At 44.1% G+C, this 23,022-nt stretch overlaps 1 protein-coding gene across 18 annotated transcripts in view; it reads left to right on the plus strand.

Moving 5' to 3' along the window:
• The window catches only part of LOC135921341 (uncharacterized), a 1,279,318-nt gene that overhangs the window by 322,590 nt on the left and 933,706 nt on the right, over positions 1–23,022 (plus strand). For 12 of the 18 annotated variants that reach the window (XR_011508243.1, XR_011508238.1, XR_011508245.1 and 9 more), the window contains one exon: positions 16,854–16,917. The exons of 1 other annotated variant lie outside the window; for it this stretch is intronic. Coding sequence is in view for 6 of the 17 variants with exons in the window: in XM_070524795.1 (XP_070380896.1) it covers positions 16,854–16,917 (64 nt within the window). In the remaining 11 variants the exon portion in view is untranslated. Of the gene's footprint in view, positions 1–16,853; positions 16,922–23,022 lie in introns of all 18 variants that reach the window. 5 more of the 18 variants (XM_070524800.1, XM_070524801.1, XM_070524798.1 and 2 more) reach the window with 1 other exon arrangement.

A 23,022-nucleotide genomic window follows, 5' to 3' on the forward strand; every position in this document is an offset into this window, starting at 1 on the left:
GAGTAAAATAAATCGGTGAGAAACACTTTAATCTTAACGTCGTAATGACAAAACCTTTATTGCATGTATGTCATATTTACTTGGAATGCAAGGACTGCGCAACGGTATTTTCCTGTACAGTGGTGAGGCGAACGCATTCCTTGGAATTACTTCTTTTGAGCCTCAGGCCTTGGCTGAAATATGAAAGCCCTTTCTTTTTCGCAAGACACCCCCCAAATATTTCATCCTGAAGACCGCATCCATCGGTGTTCTTGTTGCTGCAGCTCACTGGTTATTGCTATTATGAATTTCGCAAACTTGATTAGTTTTCCCATATATGTTTATAAACAGATAAGAAAACTATCAGTTATTAGTGACGGCGCCATAACTGCTGCTGTTTGCTAGAAATTTGCTTCGTTTATGTCATGCAGAGCGCACTCTGGCAGATACCTTTATATCGTCGGAATTGACAAATAGTTTATATACAGCGCAGTGTTTAATTGTAATCATCATCAGGCTATTTTTATCTCCATTGCATGGAGACGGCAACGATTATTTATACTGCCACCAAACTACCCACCTGTCGTCATGTATGTGCATGATATCATGTCGTTTATGCCAATTCTCAACCGTTCGGGCGAAGAAATTGGTTTTTTTTTTCGCATGTGTTGTTTATTTTAGCTCTTTTGATAATGCATCTTATAAAACATTTTCTGACCTCTCCTTTCGTATATCACTTGAATCCCCGGCTCTAGTTTGTATATTTGTCAGATTTCTTTCTAAGACGCTGCAAGTATTTGACTCGTCTGTTTTTTAGTCTATAACCATTACCAGATTAAATTACAATAATTCATTCATCTGGCTAGTATGTCAGGGATGGTCAGCACTATTTCGACAATGGCAGGTAAATAAATTGTGCACCTGGAACACTAAACAATAGCAACTTCTTGTCTGGCACACCCTTCAAATCAACGCTGATGTCAGGATACCTAAAAATATTTCCATCAATGTTCGCACCAACCTAAGTACAATTAGTAATAAGTGCAAGCAAACTAAGTTAGCAAGGCCTTTTTTAACTTCTAGGGCTCTCAAAAATTGGAAATTTTAGTATTTGCATAAATTAAACGCTCTGAGTTGTGCGAAAGCTGTAAGTACCTCCGTAGTTTAGTGGCGAATTTCGGCTACTAGGACACAATAGTGAACGCGCCAATCGATATTTTATTTTTTTCTCCGCCTCTGAACGTAGCTTGAAATTCAGGATTACAGTCCTACCTTCGACTTTCAAACTTTACAGGACACCAGGCACGTACCCAGGATTTTTTTTCGGGAGGGGCCCACCACTCCCATCATCATCATCATCATCATCATCCTGTTTTATGTCCACTGCAGGACGAAGGCCTCTCCCTGCGATCTCCAATTACCCCTGTCCTGCGCCAACCGATTCCAACTAGCGCCCGCGAATTTCCTCATTTCATCGCTCCACCTAGTGTTTTGTCGTCCTCGATTGCGTTTCCCTTCTCTTGGTACCCATTCTGCAAACCTAATGGTGCAACGGTTATCTAACCGGCGCATTACATGACCTGTCCAGCTACATTTTTTCCTCTTGATGTCAGTTAGAATATCGTCTATACCCGTTCGCTCTCTGATCCAAACCACTCTCATTATCTCTTAACGTTATGCCTAGCAATCTTCGTTCGATCGCTTTTTGCGTGGTCCTTAACTTGCTTTCAAGTCTCTGCCCCATATGCACTGGCAAAATGCACTGGGAAATGCACTGGCAAATGCATTGGCACTGGACATGTTTCACTGGCAAAATGCACTGATTGCACACCTTACTTTTCAATAATAATGGTAAGCTTCCAGTCAGGAGCTGGCAATGTCTGCCGTATGCGATCCAACCTATTTTTATTGTTCTGTGAATTTCCTTCTCATGATCAGGGTTCCCTCTGATTAATTGACCTAGGTAAACATACTCCTTCACAGTCTCTAGTGGCCGACTGGCCATCCTGATCTCTTGTTCCTTTGCCCGGTTATTAATCATTATCTTCATCTTCTGCATATTAATATTCAACCCCACTCTTACACTCTCTCTGTTAAGGTCTCCAATCACTTGTTGTAACTCGTCTGCATTGTTGTTGAATAGAAGAATGTCATCGGCAAACCGAAGGTTCCTGAGATATTTGCGGTCGAGCTTTACTCCTAAGCCTTCCCAGTTTAATAGCTTGAATTCTTCTAAGCACGCAGAAAATAGCTTTGGAGAAATTGTGTCTCCCTGTCTGACCCCTTTCTCTCCAGGTATCTCCCTGTTTTTCTTGTGTAGAATTAAGGTAGCTGTAGAACCTCTGTACATATTCTAACGCGAAAGACGAGTCAGTAAGACAAGAAACTATTTACAGATTATATTTACAACAACGGTTGATGCGCTGACCGGTTAGATTCACAGCGCGAGCCTAGTTCGTTCTTCCTCCTCTTTTCTGGAGTGATGGCGCCTACGCGCCTCGTTCAAACAAACAAATACCTCACGCATGCAGCAATATTTTCCAACCTTTTTACGTAAGCATTCTGTACTCCTTGATTACGTAGTGCCTCTATGATTGCTGGTATCTCTACTGAATCAAATGCCTTTTTCGTAATCTATATAAGCCACATAGAGAGGCTTATTGTATTCTGCAGATTTCGCGATAACCTGATTGATGACATGGATGTGATCCATTGTAAGGTATCTCTTCCTGAAGCCAGCCTGTTCCCTTGGTTGACGAAATCCAGTGTTAACCTTATTCTATTGGAGATTATTTTGGTAAATATTTTATATAATACTGGGAGCAAGCTAATGGTCCCATAATTGTTCACTTCTTTAACGCCTCCTTTTTTTTGTGGGTTAGTATAATGTCTGCATTCTTCCAGTTTCCTGGGACCCTTGCAGTCGATAGACACTTCGTATAAAGAGCCGCAAGTTTTCCAAGCATTATGTCTCCCCCAACTTTGATTAAATCGACTGCTATTCCACCTTATCCTCCCGCTCTTCATCGTTTCATGTCTTGCAGGGCCCTTCTGACCTCATCGCTAGCGATAGGAGAGTTTCTGTATCCTGTTCATTACTGTTTCTAAGTGAACTATCGTGACTCCTCTGGGTACTGTATACAGGTCAGCTTAGAATTTTTCCGCTGCTTTTACTATATCTTCGAGATAGCTGATTATATTGTCCTTCTTATCTTTTAGTGCATACATCATGGTTTGTCCTATGCCAGGTTTCTTTTTTACTGATTTCAGGCTGCGTTCATCTTTTGCGGCTTCTTCAGTCTTTCTCATGTTATAGTTTCGAATATCAGTTATTTTCGCCTTGTTGATCAGTTTTGACAGTTCCGCGAATTGCGTAACGCTGTGCGGCCACCAGTCCCATACAACCGCGTAGAGCGCAGGACTCTGCGAGTCTAGACGTACTGCGCTCACTGCGAACGGTTAGAAAAACACCCACATAAGCACAGCAGAAAAGTGGCTTCGTGAGGCGGTTCGACCGATAACTGTAGAAGCGTCATTCAAAACAAGTAATTGTTCTCCACTTCCGGCGGCGTTTTCTCTACTTCCTTTTTAAATAAAAAGATGTTGATCCATAAATATTCTCATAAACAACGGTTAACTTTTTTATTATTCGTTTTTGCTTGCAGTTTGGTTGTTGCCTTGGTTTCTCCCTTAGTAGATCGCTTAATTTCTCAACTCCTTGCGGTTTTTGTTTCCAGTTGCCAATTTTGCACGAAAAGTGCTATACAGTTAGGGAAAAACAGACGAGGTAACGGGCGACAGTCATCTTGCTTATGGGTTTAAGGGTTATTGCAGGGTTCCACGATGGACGCTCTTTCACATTATTTAATTTCCCACCTTATCTAACCCATATCACGTGTATATGGTTCCGGGCATCTACCAGCGTCGCGGCGAGCCGTAACTCAAGGAAAAAAATTACCGACGATTACGTTACTTCCTAATGCGAAATTTGAGCGCAGCAAATAAGCTGTTTCACCTTTTCGATAGATTGAGGCAATGAAATCGAGCAACACATGTATGCGCTATCACAGAATTTTTTTTTTATTTTTCACACGTATTCCTTTAACAAAGACTCCACTAACAGTTCTTGACAGTCATGAAGGAAGCTTTGTGGTCGGAGAAATAGACTGATATATGTTCGACTTGGTACACCAATGCTTGATTCTCAAATACGAGATCTATACAAGTGCCTCGCGAGGTTGTCACAGCCGTGGGACGCGTTACGAGCGAGAGGAACGGGATGTTCTCCCGCATAAGTGTTAGGAAATTGCTGTTTGTCTTTATGTCAACATTAAAGTCCCCCACTACTAACATCGGTGTGGATCGATGGACGGTTAATGCGAGTTGCAGGAAGTGCACGACGTCTTTCGTGAGTGCGGTAGGGGCGGTGCACATATACAGATCCGCCGCCACCGATCTGGCTCTCTGATTGCCACCGCACAGGGGTTGCATTGGAGGAGGAGCGAAGAAAGGAATTAAGTTCGAGCCGGCGCTTTGACAACCGGAGACTCGCAGGAAGAGGGGGGAGGGGGGCGGCGTGTACACCCAGCGGCAAACGATGGGGGCAGAAGCGCGCGCAGCAAGCGGACAACACGATAAAGGGAGGAGGGAAGAGATAGCAGCGACTGACTGATGCCGCTGACGCCGATAGTGAGTCAACCCCAGCTGCGGAGTTGGTTTCAGGGACAACGCCGCCGATGCCGACACAAACAATATGATACCCTCGCTTCCGCAGCGCTAAGAACCAGGTCTAGCCGTGGGAAGGTGGTCACGTATTCGTCGACGTGCCGGGGCCTACGTGAAATAACCGGCGCGTCGGCAACTGAAGAGCACCCTATCCGCCACACAAGAACAGTGGAGGGGGACCCTTTCCTCCTCTTTCTGCATGGCGGCGACGGTGTTCTATGCAGTCACGTTATCTTGACTCTCTAGCGGCGTCAGCGGCATCCAGCGGTATCAGTCGGTCGCTGCTAGCGCTGGGGGGATGAAAGGGGGGCGTAGCTGGTTACGAGGCCGACGACAACGCCGACGACGACGCGAAACCCAGGAACGGACGCCAAAGAGCTGCGCTCTAAAAATGAAGCAAAGGGATAAGTTAAACGCAATTGGCGTTTTCTCCGGCCGCAACTCGTTCCATGAGAGTACAGACCAGCTGAGTAACAGCCGCATCCCTCTCCTTGTCCCAGGATCAGCCTAAACAAAGAAGGTTGAACTAACAAAAGCAACAGCTATGCGCGTGACGGTTGAATAGATGGTGACAACTGAACTCATCTCGAGTTAATCGCGCGGGTGCGGAATCTACGAGAAAACTGTCCTTCACTATACAAGAGATGGCGATAACTACCGCCATCTAAAAGGAGTAAAAAGGCAGCATGATGCGGACCGATGTACAGCTGTCAGGTCTCAACATTGATCTGGTGGCGCTTTAGGAATTTGTGAGGAGTGGTGGCGTGGGTGGGGAGGGGGGGGGGGGGTATGCCACTTGATTTCGGGGGGGGCCCGGGCCCCCCCGGGCCCCCCCCTGGGTACGTGCCTGCAGGACACTTCAGTTTATGCGTGTGGACAGCAGTAAATTCACGTCTTTCGGCGAGCTCGTGGCATGATGATGACGTATATGTCTGCGATGCAGCTAGATCAACGTGACGTCCCACTTTGGTGTGAGAAGTTTGCAGTACGTGGATTCTTCACTCTGTTCGCGAGACGCCACATTTCTGTGCGCAGGGAGAGATGTAGATAACAAAAAGCACATGACATTTATTGTGTTTGTTGAACGTGACTCAACATGACTGTCATTGATAAACATTAAGTCGAGCATGGAATTCATCCCCGTGTTGTTGTGAGCTAACTGTGTCAGGTTAAGTGATATGAAAAATGTTAAATAAATCTCTACAACCAGATGCATTGATGGGGGAAAACGTAAAGAAAGGCCGGTGAATGCCAGTAACGTTGAAGTCGCGGAGAAGGATTAAATTAGAATGGTCTAGACTATGGTCAAGCATAAACTGCCAAATATTGTCCAACAATATGCCAGGGCTGTCAGGGGGGCGATAAAAGCCGCAAACCAATAAAATTTGTTTATCCACTAGTAGATTGCACCAAACTGTTTCTACATTACAAAGGCGTGGCTTAGCCTTAAAGTTAAAATTTACACGTAAGAACAAAGCGACAGCTCCTCCTTTATTATTCTGACTGTCACACTAGGCAGCGATGTAACAGGAGGTGTGAAAATTCTGAATCGTGAACTTCATGACACCATGTTTCTGTGAAGCATATAATACAAGTTGAACATGAAAAATCTAGCGGAAAGAAAAATGCGGAAATTTATTAATTATGCCTCTGGCATGAACATTCAGAAGCACAAGATCTGTGCTGGATTGATGGCAATGTTAACCTGAAAATGAAGCTATGTTTGGCAGCCTTCCACAAGAATCGAAACCAGGAGCCATCACTTAACTATTTGAGACACCGTCCCAGTTATAACGAACGTGATCAATGAACATATGGTCAAACATAATATTAACAACCAAACCATTATTCTGTTCCCCAACGAAAGCGTCTCATAAAATTTTGTGTGCTGCATGGACGCTGGAAGAAAAGTGTTCGGAAAGTTTCTAACCCAAATTTTTCAGCTTGAAAGCGGTTTTTAGCAGCTTCTCTTTGTCACTGAAGTCACGGAACTTTAGAATGATAGGGGCATCAGTCAATACCAAACGAACTAGAAAATCTTGCTGTGTTACGGCGTACTTGCAGTAGCCTGACTAAACTTGATTGCATATGTGACCTGAAGAATGTCTGGTAAAGGCTGTGGAAAATTATTTTTAGGTGTTTCGCATTGCTTGATGAGGAATAAAAAAAGAATACGGAAGAAGAAATTGGAGGCATTCACCTCGTTTTCATTGGAAAATTTTCAGCGGAAACAACGTCTTATTATTATACCACAAGTTTCCACATCTGGTGTACGATCTCTACAAAATTTAAATTTTCTTGGGATATCTTAGTGGTACAAACGACAAGCAAAGGGAGAGCACCGAGTGTCCCATAATCAAATAAGTGCACCTGGGTGTGCGGCAGCCGTGTCAGTAATATTTATTACGATCTATGGTTAAGCTTAAGCGAGGCTTGTGGTCGCAACAAAGGATATAAGTTGCTTCTCAGAAACAAGACAATGCTGATAATCGTAACGTCCTGAGTATAATGCACACGCTTATTTTCGGAAACGTGCCATGTGTTTTCCAAAGATGCAACTTTCTTGCTACAGAACTATGGAGCCACCAACTTTTCTGACTGCGATGGTCATTAGTCACCACCTACGCAGAGGGTTTGTGGAACTCGCGCTGGCTAATAACTGAGCACGTAAGAGTACCCGGAACTTTATTTCCCGCTTTCTCATTCTTCTGTTCTTCTAAGGGCCCGTCTGAATGCGACGGAACCATTTATCATGACACAGCTATTAGCACGAGCCTTAAGGAGAGGGTTTCAGCAGCCGTTGTCTTCGCAATCGATCTTCGGGCCACCAGCTAGCTACAGTGTGCTGTAAGAAACTCCACTCGTTAATCCACACCCTTCGAGCAGAATGCAACAATACTTGACCTAGATTGGATGTGTATAGACTGTATAGGCACTAGAAAGGCGCCAACAATGATTTCGTGCGACTTCATGTTCCGTGACGCATTGTTGGTGTATGAAGGTTATTGCACACGGAAGCGTTCTTTGGCGAGTACGCCAGACACGTCGTGCGAGACGTGTAATGCTTGCATCTGCACAAAAATGTTTAGTTTGCGAAGCTAACACATTTATTCGTTGTATTAGAGTAAATGCACATGATTGGTAGCTTTATAAGTGATAAGGATCCACTTAAACGGAAAATAAATAAATAAATAAATAATAAATAATGTATGTATTATAAATAAATTATTATAAATAATTAAATTATTATAAATAAATAATGTATTTATAAATAAATAAATAATGTATGTCTATTATGCTTTTATATGTTCTATATACTCTGTTAATCTTATTGTAACGCCCCCCTTACCCAATGCCTCATACGAGGCCTGTAAGGACATTGTTAAATAAATAAATAAATAAATAAATACGGATACATAGGGCTTTATATGAAATGCGTAGGGAATCTTATAGTAGGCGTGGGCCAACTGAAATGAGGGGATGGGTCAACCTAAAGTTTTGACGTGGGTCAACTTGAAATGTGGAGGTGATGAAACTTATATCTAAGTGTGGGCCATCTTGAAAATTTGAGCGGGGCCAACTCGACATTTGAGGGCGCCCAAACTTCAAATATGGGGATTGCCCAACTTGAAATTTGGGCGTGGCTCAAATTAAATATTGGGTTGGGCCAAGTGAAACTTGAGGGTACGCTTGAGCTGAAACTTGAGGGTTCTACCTGCACCATCTTCTGGGGCATTTCGTTTTTGCTGACCCAAGCGTTGGCCACGGGAGAATAGATTTGTATTAAAAGTCACTTACTACTATAACACTTACAAAAATTTTGCTTTATGTTTGCAATTTTGGCATGTCGCAGACATTATTATATGTATACTATATTATAAAAGCTATGGGGTCAGGCATGATTGGTGTGCTGAGAATCACTTGAGGCCTAAATTGTGCGCTGCTGGCTGCAATCGGAAGAATAACCCATCTGTGGCTTTCGAAGTGGCAAAAAAAGTGATGACGCTTGAGTATGTTGCATATACAGAAGTATCGTGCGAAAGTAACCATTGCTGGCATATGTTGGAGCTGTAGCGCGTGGAGTGTCGCCATCATAGCGTAGTGATCACAGCATTCATGTAGTGTTCACAACAGCTCAGCAACGAAGAACTTTTCTTAGGTTGTGCGAATACTAAATAGTAGATTTCAAATAGGATATCACATCGAATCAAAACAAAAATTTTATATCAAATCGAATATCAGATAATTTTTCACAGAATTTATTGCTTACACATTTCGGGCACGAAAATACGCTTGTTTTTGCATAAAAGAAATACAGGGTGTTTCAGTGAACATTTTCAAAATGTTTGAGATGTTTCCTGTGACAGACAGCTCAATTCTATTTGATGAGCTGTTCTTCCCGAAGCAGCGGGTACTACTTGCAAAAAAAAAATGAAATGCAAAATTGACTAATTAAGAAGAAATAAATAACTAAATTACTAGCTAATTATCTTATGACCCATATTGCAATTTACAAATTCTAGCAGTAGACTTCGCAAGGCGGATCCACTTGGAACGAATTCTCAGGACAACAGTTTCGAGAATAAATTCCCGAACGTTGCAGAGAAACGCACTGGCGTTCCAGTTAGTTCTGCGCTTCAGTGCATGACATGAAATTTTGTTAATAAATTAACCGGAACGCCAATGCATTTCTCCGCAAAGTTCCGGAATTTATATCTCGAAACAGATGTCACCTTGAAAATTCATTCCAAGTGGATGCGCCTTGCGAACTCCATGGCTAGAATTTGCAAGGTGCAATATGGGCCGTAATTTATATGGCTAAAAACTTAATTAGTGAGATTTTATTAGTCGATTTTGCAGCTCAATTTTTTGTGCAACTGTACAGTCTGCAGCTTCGAGTAGACCAGCTCATGAACTAGAATTGTGATAACTTTTAATGATTTTTGAAAATGTTCGCTGAAACATCCTGTAATTAACCTATCGATAACACAGGTACTACCGCCAGCACAGCTTAACGCTAACGCTTCACAGAGCGACCTCGACCGGCTTGAACTGACGCCAGCACCGCGAATTGCTCGGCGCTGTTTACGACAGGATGTCTCGGTATGTTTGGGACGGCTGACGATAGCCGCAGCGCAGCCCGACTTGACTGGCGAACTTGTCTTTTGCTTGTGTCTGACAGGCGAGGAGAGTGCTCTTACATGGCAGGTCCATTCCGCCACGTGTCACTTGCGGCTGCGGTCCCACGCGCGCCCAGAAAACACGTTGCCTGGTGTACGACAGCTCGCACGCCGTGTCGAGTTCGGCGACAAAGCTGGCGCTTGAAGGAAATGATAAATAGTAAAAGCAGAGCAGGCGCAGGTTTCTTATTTCTTATCGGCTTCTTATGTACCAGTTTCTTCCGTTCCCTCCTCAGGTCTAGGCTAATTCGTGTTCTTACCGTCCTATGGTCACTGCAGCGCACCTTGCTGAGCACGTCCACATCTTGTACGATGCCAGGGTTAGCGCAGAGTATGAAGTCTATTTCATTTCAAGTCTCGCCGTTCGGGCTCCTCCACGTCCACTTCCGGCTATCCCGCTTGCGGAAGAAGGAATTCATTATGAAGTAGTGACGTTCTGTTGTAGTGAATACATTCGGAGTTATCAATGTAACAACGGGCCTGTGTTGGCGGTAATGTTTTGTTTACTGGCTAGAATGCGCCCATTCCTTCGTTGAGCTTTCGGCGTCGTCGGCGTCCCTCGGCGTAACCGAGTGAACGAGCACAACGAAAGATGCAAGAGCGAACGCGTAATGCCGGGGAGGATGACGCACGAAGAGAGCGCGACAACGAAAGCGGGTTAGGAGGGTGGTGCGGAAGCATGAGGAGGAAAGTTGATGAGGACATTATCGTGAGAGGGCGAGGAGGAAAGCGGAGTGCCACTCGGGAGGTGCTTCACAGCGGCGACCAGGCATGCGGCGAGAGCGTCCACAGATACCGTATACGGAAACAAAGCGCTAGCGCGTGCTTCGCACCCACTGCGCAGGCGCTACGTGGCCTGCGTAGCCGCCGCCGCTTGAGAACGCACTCTGCGCGATCCCCGCGTTCCCAGGTTTACGCTTTCTCTTTGAACCATGAGCAACGCAACCGGTGGAAACGCTTCTTCTGCTGCTGCTGCTAAACGAGCTGCCCGAGCAGAGGCACAGTGCCGCCGCCGAGGACACCGCCGTTCAGAAACAAATTCATTGCCACAATATATCCCGCACTAGAAACACCTAAACAGCTGCGAGGGAGTATCGTAGTGGTCGATGCACTTTTTTCTGTGCAGTTATTCTCCAGAATACTGAATGACGAAACCAACTTCACGGTTGAGTTATCGTAAGGCCAATCGGCACGACGGACGAAACGACCGTCCATCACGTGACTCAGTCACCACTCCCCGCGTAGTCGGCGCCGACGATAACGAACAGGCGTCGTCCGCGCCATTTCATTGTCAAGTTCGGCCTGATTTGTCACCTGTTAAATAATCCGAGGTCTGGAGTCAGGCAAAGTCCGCGCGACGCTCGCTTGCAACCCCAGTTCCTCCTTCCTCCCTCCTCGTTCATCCGCAGTCTCTCGCTATCGTTTGCGATGCGCGTTTCTCCAACACCCGAGAATAGCGCGGGCGCTGCGAATAGAAGTGCGTCGTTTCGACTCCAAACCCTAACTGTATCGCCCGATCAAACAGCGCCGGCTAGGCCTAATGGTTTAGGTAGTGTGGCCGTTACGGAAATTCGCCCTTCAGAGATGTGGTGACAGGCCGCTACGTGTCGCAGAATTCTTTGTGCTAATACGTTGGCACGGGCGATAAATCGGTGATCGTTCCGGAGATAACGATTGCGGGTTAGATCGACGGCTGTTGAAGCGACGGGAAAGTTCGCCGCCGGCCGTATCCAACGATCTGTTTGCATCTCGGTGGCTAATCGACCCCTTCCTGCACACATGGTTTCGCTTCCCAAATTACGCGCTGCGTTTGTTGCTTTTGCCCCCGTCTGTCCGCGTCTTGTTCTCATTTCGATCGGCGCCGCACCGATGGGCGCAGCACCGCGCTGGGTGTGCGTGCGTGTGCGTGCGCGCGTGTGTGTGTGTGTGCGTGCGCGCGCGCGCGCGTGTGTATGTGTGTGTGTGTGTGTGTGTGTGTGTGTGTGTGTGTGTGTGTGTGCGCGCGTGTGTGCGTGTGTGTGTATGTGTGTGTGTGTGTGTGTGTGTGTGTACGGGCAGCGCTCGCAGTGAAAAGGTCTGGTCAGCCTGGCAGGGCCGTCCGCCTCACGCTCGGCGCACCTTTTTTGCCGAAAACGAAGCGTAGGGAACGCTCGCTAGGGTGGCGTCGAGCACGAGGGATTCTGCGGCGCACGCACCATGGCGAGGGGTCTCTACACCTAACGTATCCAATATTCGAGAACACGAATAGTAGACATTGGATTCGCGAATCGAATTCAATTCGCTGATATTCGAGTATTCGCACGCGCCTAGTTCAATGCAGATAATCTAGGCCAGATAATGTGGCACAATAATTACCGTTAGTCAAGATAAAGGTGGCTTCTGTAATGCCGAATATAAGAGCAACACCTTAAGTTTTATAACACTGAGCGGACCTTAATTCGACCAGGTCACATCTACAGTGCTGTAGTTTTCATTTTCCAGCATCAACGAAGCACTGCGTTCGTGGTGCAACTTAGCAATCACATGCGAACCGGTAAACTGTGTTCGAGTGCCCCGTGGTTAACGCGCATGCTGCTATGAAAACGGAAACAAAATGATATTTTGCGACTGATTCATTCTAAACAACATATACAAAACACAAGACAAAAAAATGAAGGCCCGGAACCTGACTTCGGATAAGCAGTTTCAGCGGCTTGCCTAGTTGGACTAATCAAATTTGGGTGATAATTAGTGGGAGCTGCCCGGCACGGGGGCTTGTCGCTAGTGGTCTCTACAGTCGTCCCCAGCCCTAATTTCATTAATATTGCGTAGCAAGGGTCCCAGAGGTAATTACTTGAACTTCCTTGCTTCACGTGACAGCAAAGAGTAGGCGTTTCAATTTTAACATTCTCAAAGGGGGGTCGCTGTTCGTAAGTGTGGTGAATGCTCCGAAACCACCTGTGATAGATACGTGGGCCACAACTGTCGCAGTTTCCGCAAGTGACGCAGTCCGCAACTTTCCACCAGGCAACGATATGTAGGCCAGGATTTTTTTCGTGTGCCAGCAATAAGCCCTATAGGTTAGATTAGACTGGTACCAAAGTACCTGTGTTTATGTAGTGCCGGCTACATTTACGAGTCGACATTTGCTGGATACTTCTTCAAAAATAATTCTCGAGCTACCGGAATATTTTAGCGCGTATGATAGCGCCCAATGCATTTCAATCTTAATACTGGCAAATTCGCGACATATATAGCACCTTGAGGAACACTAGAAATATTTGTTGTAATTGTGAATTCCCAACTGTTTTAATAAGGCACCCTATCCCTTTAGGCATGATGTGATTGAAAATACAATGGTGCATTTTCTTTGCATTCGTACGAGAAAATCATGACTTGGAGGGAACCGCTTGCACTTTAAGAGGAAGCTTTAGCTCGGGCCCAACCCCGACACGGCCCCTTTCAAATACATGTAAAACGTAAAAAACTTTTTCTGGGACAATCCCTGGACCCACTTTATTGAAATTTGTTGCATTTGAGAGAGAAAGGAAAATTTTAGTGACTGTTGGAAGCGTACTTTTGATTTGGGGCTTGAATTCTGTTAAAAAGATTTTCAAATACTTGACAGTTTGAAAAAAAATTGTAGCACGAAGTTTACGAATTCGTAGCCCTGCATCAAGAACAGATAGCGCGGCTCTGTACTCAGCATCAATTACATCATTCAAAGCGGACAAATTCGATATGTCATTTTACATGTTATCTGAATTTATGTTTTTTTTTACAAGGGTTCGGCAAAAGTTGTATTTCCACTTATTAATTTTTTCATATTCATGTGAAACATATCAATTGTGTCCACTTTAGATGTACTATTAGATGCAATCCACAGAATTGTATTATCACTTTTGTTGTTAAGTTACGGAGTTGTGAACATGATAGTTTCGTTTTCTGAAAATGTTCGACTTTGCCAATTTTTAATAAAGAATTTACGACCTAACTCAAAAATTCGAAACCAACAATCACTAGATTTTAACTTGTTTCTTTTAAATGCAATAAACTTTGTCAAATTTGGTGCAGTCGTTATCGAGAAAAACGAATTCTCCTTTTACATGTATTTAGATAGCAGCACCCGAGCTAAAGCTTCCTCTTAAGGTCGATCGTATAAAGCATACTACTCTCGCAATGAAATGATAAACAGGATAGAGAGAAAGAGAAAAAAGGATGAGGGTTCGCTAGGCATAATAACCACAGACATGTCTGGTTGGCTTCCCTACACCGAAAAAGGGTAACGTGGAATACAAAGAAGATAAAGGAAAGAAATGAGCGGTGAGTGCAGTCACTCAGTTCAAGATGTAGACACAAGCCAGTCACCTTCCAGAAGCATAAAAGTTTTTTCAATGCCATGTGGCCTGACAAGCGGTAGGAGCTGTGTTGAGTAATGGCTGGTCGAACAGCGGCCGACCATCCAGTAATCGCGAAGCGTTCAAGAGTCCTGCTAGAAAAACATTTTACAGGTCAGATAGCTCCCAGAATAGCTTAATTCGATTATTTGCATGCAAACATTACACATAACTTCTTTAGCTTTATGTAGTGGTTAGGAGAGCTTGCGGAAATTGAATCCACACATTTCGTTCTATATTCAGACGACTACAGCATCGACAAAGGACAAATAACCAGGAGCACACACAGGCGCCGTATGCTTAGTTGCCTTTTAACCAGCTGAGCTCACGTGCGTAGCCATTCAGTAACTAACTGATATTCAGAGTAAAACGAGACCAACAGGACGTTAAACTCGAGAAAGTGAGCCATGAAGCAGTCAAATAGAACTGCTCGGAAAAAGGTATCCTTAACCACCGGTGATGACCAAGACACGAACCGTTAACTCCAGCCCGGCACTGCTTAAAGCAAACAGCGGCCTGTTCGACGTCCCCTTGGAATAACTACAATGCTCCTCCGGTTCCCCCCCCCCCCTCCCCCATGGATTGCAAAGATTTTAGCATTTATACAACTTGAAGGCATTTATAAGGGAAAAAATGTTTCTAAGTAATCTTACGGAGTAATCATTCGCAGTAATCTTTCCAGTAATGAAATTATTGATTAGCACCCGCTTTGAATAAAAATAATAGTGCATCCGAAGATTCGTTCTTGTTTCATTACTTACAATAACATGTATTACCCACTCCATTTATTAGGACCCCCCGGAATTTTTTCATATACTTGTGCATTTTCCATTCTGCTCCGGTTGGAAATTGCCTGCTGTAATCATGAATTGACAGCGCCAGAAACATACTCAGCGCGTGAAAGCCAATGCCTTTGCATTACCTCGGTGAGCCAAACTATGGTAATTATGAAAACATATAGTGCTCCCTTGGTAACGTTAGTTATAAACCATTCTGATTAAAAATTCGTTTAATTAGTTTAGCAATAAGGTGCACCCTAATAAGGATGTTTTCGCAAGGTACGCTAAGCGCCTGTGCTTTGCAGGCACCTGAAAAGGGAATGGGTCAAGTATTAAACTAGCGCTGGCGCACTTGAGGTGCCATTAATTAAAACGTGAGCAAAGAAAAGCATCAAAATAAGGAATTTTATACTGGAACAGAATAAAGAACGAAACACCAGGAGCGTATATCCCCCCCCCCCTCCAGCCCTGTCCCCCCCACCTCAATCTTCTGCCCACGTCGCCTAATAAGGGTTCCACGGTTGGGTAAACACCCTGGCTACCGGTATTTTCTAGGGAAGAACAAAAAGAAGGCAATATGACAAATGCTAAGGCTTAGTTAGTGAAGACTAATTAGAGGTGCGACATCCTTACTTGCCAGTTTGAAGTAGTAGTTAGGAAGCAACCTGCTGACAGTTGGGCAAAAGATAAATCGAGCAGCAGGTCACTGCCCGTTCTAGCTACTGTTGAACTGTTCTTGGCCTAAGACGACGAAGTTGTGCTTGTCTTTTTGCGTTTGGGACAACGGGCTGATTGAAATCGCTGTGCAATTAACATGATAGAACCTTGCAAGGTTCTTGCAATGCATATTACTTAGTCTACTGATTACTATTTCTTAAGACGTCTCGCTTTCCAGACATCCAATAAAAAAATAAATCAACTGACAGCAATGCGGCAGTTAACCCTTTGACCCCGGTTCTCCCGAATCGATGAGAGAACGAGTAAGTGCAGCCCATGCCTTGGGAATATGTTTTCTGGCTCAAGTGCCGGTTGTCACGCGTTCGCGACAAACTCTTTCTCAGCTCTGACATGTGGTGCCATTGAGAAGCAATAGCGGGACGCTGGCGGCCATTGATTGTTTAGAGTCGCAATTAATGAGGTGCGCGCATGTGCATGGTCAGCTGCATGGGTGGGTTGCTAGAATCATTACACCTAACCGGTTGCGTTTAAATTGAACATAACCATTCTCATTACTATCCATTTAGTTTATGTTCCCCGCGGATAATAGAAAACCATGAATATGGAGCCGCGTCGTTAGCTGCTGTGTGTACGTTATGGCGACAATCCATTGATTTCTAAATGCAGCTTGTGAATAACAATGATGCCCTCGGAACACTGCCACACCATCACACAGCCACACCATCGCTATGGAACAGCATGCGATGGTGTGGCACAGAACAATTATTTAGCGACCTCTGCCTGAGCGCCCTCAAATAGCGTGGGTTTTGTCATAACTTAGTTAATGCGGATGTTGTGCTGATTACTGCTCCCAACCGAAAGTAGCTAGTCAGTAATTCTGCAGAAAGTTTGTGATTGCTACTCAGATCTACTGTTGTGCCCATCGAATCGTGTCATTATTTTTATTCAATGTCAAGCGTGCACTGCACTCGAGTGGTCTGCTGGTTCTGCTTTCAGCTAGGGAGCATTCTATAAAAATAGAATTAAGTTATATGTTACTGGCCCCTTCCTTTCTGTCGTGTCATGTCATGAGTGTTGACAAGTGGTAGGTATACAAAGGCACCCGCCATCATGTCAGTCGTGTGCATCACTTGCAGGTCACCTATATTACCGTGTTGCCAAATGGACATCGCTCGGAGAGAGTCCGGCAGCGACGTAATTGTGAGTACGCCACTTTTTTTCAAAACTTGCACCACTTCGAAGCGTAGAGGCAAATAATGGTCCCAAGCCACTACAAAGCTAAAGAAACAGTAAGAAAATTTCATTACACATCATTTGATTTTTCGTCTTTTTACCGTTTGTATATTACTCGCATAAAGCCGCCTCCAAGCTATTTGCGGGACTGGAGAATCAGTTGGACCGACGGCAAAAATGGATAAATAAACCTGGCGATATTCCTGACAAAATATAACCCGTGAAGAAGATAACTAAAAGGCTTACCAGGTCAAACCACAGATAAAGTGAGTGGAAGCGTATTGTAATTTTGCTGCAGCAAACTTTGCTTTGTATCATTACTTTTGCTATTTTCTTACCGCTAAACATACGCTGATTCGATGGCATATTATATGCGCTTTCGGACGAGTAGCAAGTTGAGAGGAGAATCTTCATATAAAAGTGAAATCGGCTAACCGTTTGCATTTCGGCATACTGAATTTCACATGAGATTTAATGTAAGCCAGGGTCATGATGATCCGGAGCCGGACCACTATGGCTCGAACCTTCAAACGTTGCCTGTGCACAGCTTCTTTTATTCATATGCATCGCGCATATTACATGTGCCATGTGCAAACACGATTTCTGCCTGGAATCTAGCGAAGTTTCTGGTAGGCTGCCACTCTGGTAATGAACAAGAGCTGTCAACATCATGCACGCTTGCATTTCCAATTGAGATATCTTCGTGGTCACGTATTCCATAGGGTTGATTTCATAGCTCTTGAAAGTTTTCAAGGCAATGGAAGTCTGTGAATGAGATTACACACATCCTTAATCGAATGCGCGTAGCGCCATCGATTCAGAGCGATGCCGAGAACAACTCACCCCTATAGCATTCTTGATAACGAGATGGCACACAACCCATCCTATTTAGATCATCCCGCCTGAATTTACCACTCTATTTGGCAACCGCAAAAATTGCTTCCGACAGGACACACTTACACACTTTTATCACACCCTGTTTCTGCCCGATCTGCCATCATAATATTAGGCTGTAGCAAGTTATCCTTAAGAGGCAGTGTGCTTACACTGACAGAAACCTGTAGACGCAACAGGCGACACTTTCCTATAGATGCAAAATGTGCACACCGTCACCTTCCCGTGACGGAAGCATATGGCCACCAAGTAATATATACCTAATTGTCAAGTCTTACAGTTGGAACGATCTTGTATGCACCTGCAAAACGACCTCAGCTATAGAGCCACATCTAGTTACGATGGCCGGGTTCACGACAACAAATACAGCATATACAGTCCCGAAGACATCATGACGCAGATCGTACAGTCGTATGTAACACATGTCAGTCATTATGCCTATTCATAAGAATTTGTGGAAAAACTGACAGTCATTTATGTATCCTTACGTGATTTGAATGCGAGAGCATTGTGACTTCTCTAATTAGTTATTTACGTCCACGACACGTGACTTCATGCAGTGTCAGATGTTCTTTTGTTAATCCACTTTACTCAAATTTGTACTAAAATAAATCCACTTTGATCCACTTTGCTCTAATTTGTCCCAAACTTTAATCTACCTTAAGGCACTTTAACTGACCTTGCTCTGATTCGCACAACCCGTAATATACATCAACCTTCCTTAATCCATCTTTATTTATCTTACGGCACCTTACGTCACTTTACTTAAGTCCACGTAAGGCCACCTTACGCTAAATTGTTCTAAATTTAATTTTCTATTACTACTGATGTCATATAAGACGCTTATAACGTTGATGATGATGATGATCTTTGTTAACACTCATTGCGGACAACGCTGACTTTTCTGCCTCATGGCACATATAATGCCTTCGCATTAATAACAAGTAAAATACCTTCAGATGGAAAATGCGGCCTGTACTCATACGGCACAGCTAAGCTTCTAGCACTATACCTTGAACGAGCGCATGTATGCGTAGATTTACGCTTCCAGCTGCACAACCGAAACACTGCGCATTTTTTCGCCGAACAAAACCGTGCCGCTGCAGCATAAAACTACTCTCTTCATTTTACTGAAAGTTATGTTCCGGAGTACGACACTACTTGCATGTTCCTATGCTAGTGCCTACGCAAGACGCCTACGGTTCCTGAAATATATACCCGTTTTAAAGGATTACTTGCGAGAGTTTGGGCTGCCTGGAAAACAAAAGAAGTTGAGCGGTTCTACTCGGCGGTTCCAACTCCGCGACGCGTTATAAGGGGGAGGTTGGGAGGGCGACTGGTGCAAACCGGCGCATCTCGGCGCTGACTCCGAGATGAAAAAGAAAAAAGTTCCGCGAACGAAGTAAACTTACCTTTATCTTAGAAGGCGCAACCGGAAGCGGTTATTTTGCTAAGCGCGTCGGCGTTGATGAAGCAAGTTTCCAGATCCGGAAAGATTAATTTCCTTCCCGAAAGACAGCTCGTTGCAAACGGCGCACATGGGAGCGTCCCTCCACGTAGGCGCTTACGTATCTGAGCGCGTCTCTCATAAAACTTGCCCAGCTGCATGAAACTTCAAGGACATGTTCGCTTTATGTGACGGGGGGAGCTAGTACCACGAGAAATTTCCCTTCTAGGGACAATTTTAGTTTGCGAGTTCGCAGCATTCCAAATAGAGTCAAAACACGGGCGTAACACTTTCAGCTTAGCGTTGTGGGTTAAGTGTTTGTATTTCGCGAAACTGGAATAATCAAGAAGAATGACGTTGTGGTCGTACACACCAAGTTTTGAGGGAACAGGAAGCGATAAACTGTTCGACTACCTCAACCAATTCTAATCATCAAGTGGTGAAAGAACAACTCCGCAATTAGCAATCCTTCCATTTCAGCGATTAACTCATTGAAAATAACAGAAGCAAAGTGCACTCGGAAGAACGTGTTAGTCATTAACGTTGAGATTAGTGAATCGGTGAGATTGAAAAATAGATTAGAACACAGTAGACGCGTATTGCGCCGGGTGATAACTTCGTAACCATCATATTTCAGTAAAAGACAATTGGCGGTGCATCTGTTTTTTGGGCGACTATTGCCGAGGTTAATGCAAATAGAAATTGTTGTGTGTGTATGTGTGAAGGATCAGCAACGGCGGATGATATGATTGTTTTATATGGTCTGGTACCTAATATGATGGCTTGCCTATTACATATCCGTGCTGTCCATGAATCACAGCCTAGATCAGAAATGGCAAACTCGCTGCCAGCCGTGATGCCCCATGACGCTGCAACATGGCATATGTTATTATAACTGCTGCACCCAGATGAAATTATCTAGCACTTACACGCCTTCCGTCCTCCCTCCCCCCACCCCGGTTTCTATTTTGCTGACTGCAACTTCTTTGCAATGGCTGTCCATAAAGTAGCCGCCCTCGACGAGAATGTGTCTGTTGCTATCGAGATGCTATTGCTTTCATATATATTGAACGCTACATACTCCTTGTGTAACCACGGCTAAACAATTCTGAGAGATTGGCCGAGAATCGACCCATACCGATGTAATTTACCTAGTGCCAAAGTAACCTCTTGGGAACATACTTTGTGGCCCATGTTGTCGGCTCGGTAAAGCAGCAGCCAGCGCATACCTGCGGCTTAAGCTAGAAGAAAACATCTACTACACATGTGAAAGAGGTCAGATACATACTGTCTACTACACCAAGTCTACTTGGTGAAGTTACAAAAGAATCGCAGTTTCTGATGTTCACCTGTGAGAAGTAAAACAATGTAAGCCTGAAGATATGCTGTCCTGAATCTGGGGACGATAACAGAAATGCGAAAGCCGATTTCGCGATTCTTTAGGAATGCTACCCTTTGCCTTCGCCACTTTAATTTCCATTAATTTATCGTTTCTTTATTTCATTTATTAAGCACGAGTAACTTTCCCTGTGTTGTCCTTGGTGTCAGTGTTTGTTGGCCTCTTATGATATGACTAATGAAAATCGGGACCCTCGGTTAACCCCCTCTCTTCTCGTTTATATATATATATATATAATACGCTTTTTAAAGGAGGAGCCGTTGTCCCTTAACGCAGGGTTCTTCAAAGTATAGAAACCAATCAAAGCTCTTTGACGGTCTTTTGTGACTTAAAATTTTGAAGACGTGTGTTAAACACTTCTGAATGAAATTAGTTTTACATCGTTGTTCTTGTGACTTAGGATACACTCACTGGATAATGGGCTGGTAGAAAGGAGAGAGAAAGAAAGCGACAAAATTGGACAACTTGTGTCAGGGACGCAGCCGAAGTGGTGTATGTGAAACTTCTTGAGCGGACTGCAGAGAGCGTAGGGTGCACGAGTCTTTCTCTGCTGTTTAGCTATGCTTTTAAAACTGCTAACACTGCTGTTTTTAATTCTGCTGTGTAACTGCAAACCAGGCAACACCAGTCTTTCCTGTAGAAAAAAAAAAAGAAAACAAGCGTCAAAAACTGAATTTTTCTTGTCGTGTTTTTTATTCATATGAAAAAAAATTGGGCGGGTTATCCGCATTTGTTTCTATAAAGCGCTGAGGTCATGCCTTGCGAATATTTTTCTTCGACCAAACCCCTCGCACGCGTATTGCGTTAACTTTTTGCTGTAGTGCTGCGGTTAGGCGGGTCTTCCTTTTTCTGACGTTGCGTCCGCTCAAGTTGCAGTTGATGACAAGAGCTGCAGCTAGTGAGCGGTCGACAATTTGTGGCGGAAAATTAGAACATTTAATGGATCATTTATTATTTCCTTTTCGGGATACGAAAACAAAATAATTTTTGTTTGTTCAAGTGCACACTCGCCTCTTTTTATTTTCAACCAACGGTACATATAAATTATTCAATAAAACACGCCGTCATTGAGACACTCGTTACCACAGCGAAAAATAAAAGTTGAGAGTAAAAAATTGATCACGGAAAAGTTGTACATACATCAGAGTCTCCGGAAAAATGATATCTCCATACAGCTCAAAGCGAATGCGGATGTCTAACAGAAAAAAAAAGTGACAGCTTGCCAATGTTTTGTTTTCTGCATGACATCTACATTCGTGGAAACAATGGGAAATTGTAGTCTATAATGTATTCATTATTCAGTAGTTTATTATCATAAGGTAGTCCAGAACATGTGCAATGAAACACACTCATTCGCTTTTTCTAGAATGTGTTTAACACTGCGTCGTTATTCGGTCGTGGTTAGTGAAAAACCTTTGGTGGTTCCCATTTTTCTGTTTGGCGGATGTTAGCAGGATTACGTACTTGTCCAACGGATAACAGTTGCGATCACACGAAGCCAATAGACAATGAAACCGAGGAAAGCACGAGGTAAACTGCGTGTTGTTTAATTGAAGCTTGAAAATGATAAAGAGAAATGGAAGTGGTCGTAAACTGGTCAGTTTTGCCTGCACCACGGCATTGAAAATGATAGCAAAGTTTAGCGTTGCATTGAAAGTGTCTCAGAACGCTGGCGTGAAGTGGTACGTGCCAGCTTCGCGGCAGGTGTAGCACTGAAGAAAACTGAAGAAAATAAGACGGAAAGAAAGAAGAAAGAAGAGAAACAAGAAGACTAAAGAAAAGTAAAACGTGGCTGCCGTTCTTCATTTCTTCGAAAGACAGCCTTACGTGAAAGTTTGACCTTCATCTAAGTATGTCAACCATTCTGGGTTTAGCGTGACGGTCGCGACTTTTGAGTATATGGCCTGTGTCGCGACGTGACCCAGTCGGGACAGCCCAGCATCGCGAATTTCTTCTTTTTTTGGTGAATAAAAATAAATTTAACGCATCTTTCGTAATCTCTGACTGCGCGTTTGTACTTTTTGTGTGTGTGTGTGTGTTCAATAGCATTGTCAAAAACATAAGGCGGTTTCGTTTTTTCGTTGTTATAGTTCTGTTTAGTGCCTCACCACAAAAAATGCGCCCATCCGTATTGGCATCCGTGTTAGCCACGGGTATACCATCTATCCGCGGTATAGCCGTGGTATACTACAGTTTTCTGCTTTTAAAGTGTGACATCGTAGGACATCGAAAAATTCGTTCAAATTTGTTGTTCGTACAGAACGGCGGCTCCTGGCACGGACAGAGTCGGTCATCGCCAGCTGTCCCCCACCCCCTTCTCACAATTTGCCCC

The sequence above is a fragment of the Dermacentor albipictus genome, chromosome 9, assembly GCF_038994185.2.
Source record: "Dermacentor albipictus isolate Rhodes 1998 colony chromosome 9, USDA_Dalb.pri_finalv2, whole genome shotgun sequence".
In the NCBI taxonomy this organism is placed as follows: Eukaryota; Metazoa; Arthropoda; class Arachnida; order Ixodida; family Ixodidae; genus Dermacentor; species Dermacentor albipictus.